Source organism: Bos indicus, chromosome 5 (assembly GCF_029378745.1).
Source record: "Bos indicus isolate NIAB-ARS_2022 breed Sahiwal x Tharparkar chromosome 5, NIAB-ARS_B.indTharparkar_mat_pri_1.0, whole genome shotgun sequence".
Classification (NCBI taxonomy): Eukaryota; Metazoa; Chordata; class Mammalia; order Artiodactyla; family Bovidae; genus Bos; species Bos indicus.
The window spans coordinates 51,188,871-51,198,296 of NC_091764.1; the positions used below are offsets into that span (position 1 = coordinate 51,188,871).

A 9,426-nucleotide genomic window follows, 5' to 3' on the forward strand; every position below is an offset into this window, starting at 1 on the left:
AACTCTGAGTTAACTTAAAGAAGATAAAGGCGGTTTTTCATTGATTTTTGTACTTCCTGCCATGCTTTACACTTTAGAAACTAACTTCTATTAAATTTTAAGAGTAATAACAAAACTTTCTATTTTGTACATGGTTGAAAATAAACTTCCCTGGTGGCTCATACAGTAATGAACATGCCTGCAATGCAGGAGATTCAGGTTCAATCCCTGGGTAGGAAAGATCCCCTGGAGAAGGGCAGGGCAACCCATTCCAGTATTCTTGCCTGGAGAATTCCATGAACAGAGGAGCCTGGCAGACTCCAGTCCATGGGGTCGCAAAGAGTCTTACTACTACTGCTGCTGCTAAGTTGCTTCAGTCATGTCCGACTCTGTGCAACCCCATAGACGGCAGCCCACCAGGCTCCCCTGTCCTTGGGATTCTCCAGGCAAGAACGCTGGAGTGGGCTGCCATTTCCTTCTCCAATGCATGAAAGTGAAGAGTGAAAGTGAAGTCGCTCAGTCGTGTCTGACTCTTCTCGACCCCATGGACTGCAGCCTACCAGGCCCCTCCGTCCATGGGATTTTCCAGGCAAGAGTACTGGAGTAGGGTGCCAATGCCTTCTCCGACTTAGTAGTCTAACTACTACTAAGTAAGTAAGTGAAAGTCATTCAGTTCTGTCCAACTCTTTGCAACCCCATGGACCACGGAACTCTCTAGGCCAGAATACTGGACTGGGTAGCCTTTCTCTTCCCCAGGGGAACTTCCCAACCCAGGGATCAAACCCAGGTCTCCCACATTGTAGGTGTATTCTTTACCAAATGAGCCACAAGGGAAGCCCCCAAATACTACTACTATATAAAAGAAAAAAAAAGAAAATATTTCCATTTTTGGAGACTGTCTTCCTTTTTGGTTTATTAGCCTCAAACACTGTCTTTTATGTCTTCCACATCACCAAAGCCTAGTGCTAACAATATAATACATTGTTTTCTGACTAAACTATGTTTTCATTGACCTTGGCTCTCTATTCAATTTCATGAAAGCAAAAATAGAATTGTCAAAATCTTAGTTAAAAAAAAAATAAGCTATACACTTTACACTTTAACAATAAATTTCATTGGTTATGGTACTAACTTTCATAAATAAATAAAACGTCATGGACTAATCAAAAGCTTTTTAAAAACTTTCATTATAAAACACTCTTGGAATATTGTAATAAGCTTGTAAAATTTTCCTAGATGTCTTAGTGAAAATGTTACTGCTTATACTACTCTCAAAGTTAGCATCTAAAATATTTATCAGAAAAAAAATAATTTAGTAGACCCTAGGAGTTTAATGTGCCTTTCCTGGAATAAAGTCAATAGGAGCATAAAAAGAAAACAGCAGAGTCAAAAATCAAAGATCACTAGCATGTCTGCACAACTATACAGAATTGTATTATAAAGGAAAGTCTTGAGTAAATGATTTATAACTCCCTACCACACTTGTCACACTGTTCTGAGTAGTGAAAATACTTTTGAAAATAAATTATGAAAACTAAATAAAACATGGACTTATTCTTCATGCTAATGAGAAGAACACAACTGGTTGCACCATAAACAAATTTCTCTGACCTATGTCAACAGGAAAAAAACTATAGTATGATGTAAGATATTAAAGGAAAACAGTTAAGCATGTAAGCATCATCTAGCCCTCATTATTCACTGTCATAAGGTCCTGAAAATAAGATCTTCACCTTATCAGAAAAGCCAACTGACTTGGGCCTCAGTCCCCAAACAGCTGGTTAAAAAGAGAATCCTGTCATGGTAAGTAGAGGGCATCTCTTTCACCAAAGGGCCCCACTCAGCCAATTAATGCATACAAACACCAGACACTGAGGAACTTTGCCGCAACAACCTTTGGTTTTTTAGGCAAAAATCCCCTACCAAACAAAACTTAAATGTACAAGAAGCACAAAGTACATAACCGGGGAAGACTACTTGTATTTTATTATATACTCCTTCACTGCTTCCACTTCATTTAAAAAGAGAGAGACAAAAATCCATCCAAAATCCTAATTGTGACCATCTTAAGTCAATGACCTTCATTCCCTTTCCTCTTCTGTCACCCACTTCCTGGATTTCATTACCCTTTAGTGCAGCACTACTTAGCAATCTGAAACCCAATAGCCCCTTTTGTCCCTTCTGTCTTTATCCTTCTAGCTCTCTCACTCCCCAATGCCATTGCTCTTGAATTAAATTGGACCAATTCAATTAAATAGCTGCTAGTTCCTTAACCTTTCCATCTTCCAATCCAAGTTGTTTTGGATTGCCTTCTTTCAGAATCCAACCTAGATCTCACGATCCATCATCATTTCAACTACTTTTCCTGCCAAGACTCCGAAGTGTTCCAAGTCAATTTCTCCTCCCCTTCTACAACATGATCCACTACTCCCCTCAAACTTCCTACCCACCACTTCTATCCCCACTAACTACTCCTAGCAACAAGCTTGTTTCCTATCTTACCAAGAATACAGAGGCCATAGGCCAAACTATCCCTCCACTGTGTCCCTCATTCAAATTTATCACGTTCAAATCCATTTTTTTCTTCTTACCTTCCTCTATCAGAAAATACTGTGTCCCTTCTCAGATTGAAAGCCAGTTCATACACTTAAGCACTCAACACTCCAGGTTTCTCAGGGACCTTGCTCTCACCAAGTACTTCCTTTCTCTCCCATACCCTTAACCTTAGTCATCCCAGCTGGCTCTTTCCCTTTTAATGCTCTTTCTTTCAGAGTTCCTTCCTTAGCCCTGATATGTTCATTCTGTACACTCTTCCTGGACCATTTTTTCTATTCTTATGGTTTCTACTAACATGTATAACTGATACTAATTCTAAAATTGAGACCTCCTTGTTAAGAGCCAAACCACCAATTTCAAACACCTACTGATCAGTTCCACCTGGATGTTACACATCAGCTTAAAATAAATATTCATCACTACTCCTTTTTCCCAAAAACATTTCCTCCTCTTAATGATTTACAGTTTCCTAAGCCAGAAATCTGGGAGGCATCACAGATTGCTCTACCTCATAAAAAAGTCACTATGACCTGTTAATTTTACTTGCTAAATCTCTCTAATCCATACCCAGTCTTTCACCCACATCTACCACAATGCAAGCAACTTTCCGTCAACCCCTACTGTTACCTCAATGCAGACAATCATCCCTAAAATATCTGCTCTCTTTACTTCAGTCTCAATCCCCTCTAATTTTCCCCTCCAGTAATGTAAATATAAATTTGATCATATTACTATCTTAAAAAGCTTTAATGGCTCCCAATCACCTTCAGTATGAAATTTCTTTTACATGGGATACAAACATGCTATTTTCCTCTGCCTAGCATGACCTCCTCCTTCTGTTGACCGCCTTCTACTTATCCTATAAAGACTCAGCTTAAGAATTACAAACTCACTCTGACCACACTTCTAGGCTCAGTTAGACTCCCCTCATTTGTTTCCACAGAGTAGTGCAAAGAGAAATGACCAAAAAGGTTTTATTCATTAAAAACATAAAACCTCAGAGTTTATAGCCTCTGAGGGCCACTGAATATCAATTACGTAGAAGTGATTTTACAAAGCCTTAAAGTAGTTTTTAAGACAAAGTAGAAAAATGTATACAAATACAAAAATGTATACAAATAGTCCAGAACAAATTAGAGAATACACCTATGTTTAAAAAAAAGTTACACTGCTGAAACGTGAAAATCGTATTTAAGAAAAATGAGGAGAAAAGGACTATCGCTGTTATTATCTAATTACTCTCTACTATAAAATGACAATGAAATCATAGCCCTTATAAAAATAATTTAATATACAAATTGTTTTATAAATGAAACCAAAATGGAAAAAACTATGTAGAATGTCCAAAGATAAGAAAAAAGTATCAGTAAGACATTATCCTTTATCAACACTCTTTTCTTCTGTTTTTCTAACAGATTTGAAATCTTAAAAAAATGCAGCTCATTATTAAAAAAGTAGAACCAATCACTATGGCTAAAAAGGTAGAAATTATTAAAGACTAAACAAAGAATGTCTTATGTCATTCTACCTTGTTTAAAAAGTAATGCGAAAGGAGACAACCCTTCCAGAGTACATATGCAGTCATATCTGTATTAAGTTCCTGAGTAGGCTTCCACATAGGTCAAAATGACAATTTTTCAGGTAATGTTTGTGAAGACACCAGGAGAATGTTAACCAGCAAACCAGTATACAAATAGAAAAGCTTCTTATACCTAGAAAGGCTTTGCATTAGGGTCCACCAAACACACCTCCCCCACTGCTCCCCTCCAAAAATAAATAAATAACACTAAAACCTCACCAGTTCCCTTTAAGAACAAAAGCCAAATACGCATCCCTATCAAATTACCAGGGAAAAATGAATTCAACCAAAATATTTCTGGAAAGTCAAGCCTCGCTCCTAAAAAACCATCACCATTAGGCTAATTACTTCAGTCTTGTTTCACACTTGTGACACAAGTAAGGTTCTTTTTCAATTCCTAAAGAACTGTCCTAAGGACAGGACTGAGTGACTGGACTGAACTGACTGAAGCTTATTAGAAGTGCCACAGGTTAAAGAGTCAAAGTTCTTGCATCCATGAAGCATGTACTGTATACAAAATTATGTATCAGAGATAATCACATCAAAAATTACTTTTGTGATAACCTCACAGAGTAGGTGCAATTACTAAATACCTTTTTAGTCAAGGTTCAAGTAAAAAAGCTAATGAGATCTATTGAATCTAGGTTAGAAATGCACTGAGTTTCAGAACTTTGTAAATTACTGTGTGGAGCTCTGAATGCATTTTCCAATAGAAATAATGTAATAAATGGCAATTCAATCTCCAAAGCCCACAAAGGCCTATGATTACACAGGAATCACTACTTCTGTATGTTATTATAAGAACTGGGAATGGCCAGTTCTATAAATTATTGTTAAAATTACAAAATAGGATTTGACATTTTTAAATGAGAGCATTTCCTTGTAATCAGAATAGCCTATTTCTGTAAAAATACTTAAAAAAGCCATATTCTTTAAAACTCATATTTATAACTTTCAACAGATCACATAGAGAAAATAATGAAAATCGATATTAAAACAAACTATTAACTATCTGAAATAAAACTTGTCATAATATTCATCTTTCCAAAAGTGGCACATCTGGTTTTCATCATCGGGTAGGTAATATTTTCTTACTTTATTAAAAAATTACTAAATGGAGTTTGTTGGAGAATAATGAGACCAAAGTACATAAAAATTAAGGTTCCTAAGATTCCTAAAATTCAAACTTTATTGGGCAAGTTCTAACTATGAAATTGCCAGTATATACCAAACTATATTAAATAGGACTAAGTGTAAAATAACTGCTTTAACAGAACTATCTTATTTCAGAAATGGGAAAAGAAATTGAGTAGCATCTTTAAAAAGTTTAAGAGACATAAAATGACATCTTAAGAGAAAAAGTTAATAGTGACTAAAAGTTAATAATTTCAATTCAGGAAATACTCGGAGAATTTAACTTGTATATATTATTAACTTGAGCTTTTTAATAATATGCTTTTCCCCCCTGAAAGCTTTCTCATCATAATCTAATAAACCCATTCTTTAACTCTATTTTACATCTGAAAGAAAACTGAAGCTGAAAATGGTTAAGATGTCTCGCGAGCACTTAAGTTCAGGTGTATTCTATTTGACTCTAAGCCCAAACTTCTCAGTACATTGTTGCTCATAACAAGGCTTAACATGGTCATTGTGGCTCTTCACTGTTTGTCCTAAGTCAAGTGTTTCTGGATAATTCATTAGTACTTCATGATATTAATAAAGAGTTAAACTGCATGACACTTACCAAGCAGGAAAAAAAGCTACTTTCAATTGAGTGACATATACCAGAAAGCTGAGGAGCACACGTCGTACCACAACTATGATGATTAGTTTTTAGCAGCAACGAACCTAAATTTCTGAATCTGACTTAACCAATTTCGTGTTTGAAAAAGGCCAGAAAAGAGAAGGGTACCATACACTTAGCTGAATTTGCCGAATCGGCTTACTGCACGAACTTCGGTGCTAAATCTGGACAGAACAGTAGCGAAAATCAAAGCGCCTCAGACTTGCCAAAAGAAAACTATAAAACCGCTCGTGAAACAACCCACCAGTTCGCAAATCTGGAAACGTGAGGGCCAAAGGAGAATTAGACAGGACTGGAGGATGGGACTGAAGGACTGGGTCTAAACAGGATCGGCTATTCTCACCGTGCTTTCTCCCGAAGTCGCCCGGAGCTTACCTCCTTGACCGGTGGGAATTTCTTCTTGCATTCCAGCGACAGTGCCCTCAAGTCGCTCTGCATATTCTCCAACAGCTTCTTAACCGCCTCGGGGCTGTTGGTGCCAGACATGATCCACCAAGCCCCGTGCCAATTTCTGAGAGGCGCAAACCAACTCTGGCACTTGTCAGTTCCTTGGGGCGACAGACAGCTCCCTTCAGGTGCCTCTGGCCCTAGGGCTGTTGGCCCCTAGGGCTCCACGGGGGCTCGGCCCGGCCTGGGCAGCGAGCCCGAGAGCCCCCCGCGGCCTCCTCGCAACTGCCCCCGCTCTTATCCTAGGGGCCCCGGCAGTCGCCCCGCCCTGCTACGCTCCGCCGGCTCTGGCGGAGAAGCCCACCAGGCGGGCAGGTCCCTCCGGCTGACGCAGGCTCGGCTTACACCGGTTGTCACCAGCCAAGCTGGAGAGAAGCTTCAGCGCTGTTTGCCCAAGACCCCCAGACTCGCCGACGCCATTAGCCGACTCGCCCACAATTCCGAGCGCGGCCGGGACACGTCAGCTACACTTCCGGGCACCGCGGCCACCGCCTCCGCCGTGGCCAATCCGAGCGTGGAGCCGTAGGTAGGGCGTGGCAAAGGGCGTGGTCACGCTCGGGGCGGGCCCAGAACAGGGCTGGGGCGCTTACACGGGCCCAATTCCCAGCCTCGGAGTCGGCTTAGGGCACAGTTTGCCTCGAGGTTCGCTTGCTTTTTGGTGGCAGGTGTCTGAATAGTGCCCCTGATACTCCTTGTTGCGTCTGTGTTTGTGTTTCTATTAAATTGTATTTCGGTGTAAACAGTTTGCTTCCTTTTGGATTCATCCTCATTTGTCCTGTCCCTCATTTTTACCCCTTCGAATCTCGGAACAAGTGACCCCAAATCAACGCCTACCTTCTGTTAATCCTCCCCTCGACCCCCGACCTAAATTGCAATTCATCCGTAGAATTGTACAAAGCATGCCTTTACATACAAAGTACACTTACTGCGAACCAGTCACTTACCTTCCTAACCTGTAAAATGTAGCATTAAACCGCCCTCTATTCCAAACCCTTTGCTCGTTTTCCATTTTACCCAAAGTAAAAGCCCAAATTCCTCTGTTCACCTTCCTAGAGTGAGTGAAGTCGCTCAGTCGTGTCCGACTCTTTGCAAGCCCCAGGCTCCTCAGTCCATGGAATTTTCCAGGCAAGAGTACTGGCGTGGGTTGTCATTTCCTTCTCCACGGGAGCTTCCCAACCCAGGGATCAAACCCGGGTCTCCCGCACTGCAGGCAAACGCTTTACCGTCTGAGCCACCGGGGAAGCCCTTCACCTATTTAACGCTCTGCGATCTGTCTCGCCTCCTTTACTGCATGTCTGTCTCCTCGTTAAAATGAAAATTCAGAAGCGTTGAATTTTTTTTTTTCCCGGTTTTGTTTCCCGCTGTATCTCCAGTGCTTGGCACACAGTAGATGATCAATATTTATTGAATGAACGGATACCCTACTAAAAACAGTGTTTTGATGCTCAAATAATGAACCCACATAAAAGCCTTCAGTTAGGTTTGAAGTGCATGTGAGGGAAAGACAAACAGAAAAGGAAGCTGTGCTTCTCTGAAGATCCAGTTGTGTGTGTAAGAAAACTTGCTTTGCTTCTCTGAAGATCCAGTAGAGAGAGAGAGAGAGAGAGAGAGAGTGTGTGTGTGTGTGTGTGTGTGTGTGTGTGTGTGTGTGTGTAGGGAAGTTTGCTTTGCTTCTCTGACGGGCAAGTGCTTTTAAAGGGAAGTTTCTAGGTGGGTATAGGCAGAGGGAAGGGTCTTCTCTGAAGATCCAGTTTTGTAAAAAAGCTTCCTTTGCTTCTCTGAAGATCCAGTAGAGTTTGTGTGTGTGTGTAGGGAAGTGTGCTTTGCTTCTCTGACAACCAGTGGGCAAGTGCTTTTAAAGGGAAGTTTCTAGGTGGGTATAGGTAGGCAGAGGGAGGGGTTGCCATGTAGAAACAGAACAGTCAGGTCTTCAGGTCAGTATATTTTTGCCCAAGACATTTCACACTTGCTGAGTAGGCCGCAAAGAAAGGTTAGAGGGAAGTTTGAAAGAGGATAAAGGTAGATGAAGAAATGAACACCTTCAGACAACTGAGCTGATGACACCTTTATAGCACAGAACACAGGGACTTATGAAATTGTCAGTGGGTAGCAATGTTGGTTAGGCAATGCTGGTTGTAAAATAAGATCTTGCGCCACAAGTAATTCATAAACCAAATATTTTTTTTTCTGTTTTTTTCCTTTCTAAGATGAAGCAAAGCAAGTGTAGATGAAGGTGGTAGATGTGGTAAAAGTAATCATTTGTGCCTATTACATCACTTCTGGGAAACTTGACAGCTGTACTAAAAGATATGAGTTTAGCAAATAAAAACAAAAACTTTGGCAAAAAATGGGACTATGTAGCAGACATTATTTTTGAGGTTCTAGGGAGGTTTTAAAAATGAGCTTCTAAAAACTGGCTAGTAATCTAGGATCAAGATCCTGTCCAGTGCCTTTCCCTATGTAGTCAAATTTCTATTGAAATTTAATTTTTTCATTGTTAGTTACTTTGGCATGACCGACTCAAAATCAATCTTCTTAGAGTCTTTTACATCTATTAATGTTGGGGAATGCAATTGGAATTCATTCATTAAAGCAACCCATAATGATTTGATATGCCAAAATTTTCTTACTGTACAACAATTACCTCTAGCCAGTCTTCTGTAAATTTCTTTTATAATAAAAAAAATGAAAAATGTTTTACACATACATAAGCCCAGAGAAGTTGTGCTGCCCTGGGAACAATGCATAGCTTTATGGCAAAACCAGACAAGTTAGCAGAGCTAAAAATAGTATTTGATTTCACAAGTTAAGAAATCAGATAAACTCAGGAGTTAGCATTGCAAAAACAGAATCATTTCTCTTTAGTACCAAAATATTTCAAATATGTATTATCGTTTTCAAGTATCTCAAGTTCAGTTCAGTCGCTCTGTCATGGCCTACTCTTTGCAACGCCATGAACAGCGGCACACCAGGCCTCCCTGTCCATCACCAATCCTTGAGTTCACCCAAACTCATGTCCATTGAGTTGGTGATGCCTTCCAACCATCTCATCCTCTGTCGT

The 9,426-nt window shown here is 40.0% G+C and overlaps 1 protein-coding gene across 4 annotated transcripts in view; it reads right to left on the reverse strand.

Annotated features, from left to right (window-relative positions):
- The window catches only part of MON2 (MON2 homolog, regulator of endosome-to-Golgi trafficking), a 109,946-nt gene extending 103,124 nt beyond the window's left edge, over positions 1–6,822 (reverse strand). For 2 of the 4 annotated variants that reach the window (XM_019960899.2, XM_019960898.2), the window contains exon 1: positions 6,294–6,821. In XM_019960899.2, coding sequence (XP_019816458.2) covers positions 6,294–6,324 — 31 coding nt within the window. In that variant the 5' untranslated portion in view covers positions 6,325–6,821. Of the gene's footprint in view, positions 1–6,293 lie in introns of all 4 variants that reach the window. The other 2 variants (XM_019960896.2, XM_019960900.2) reach the window with 2 other exon arrangements.
- Positions 6,823–9,426: the final 2,604 nt, after the last annotated feature.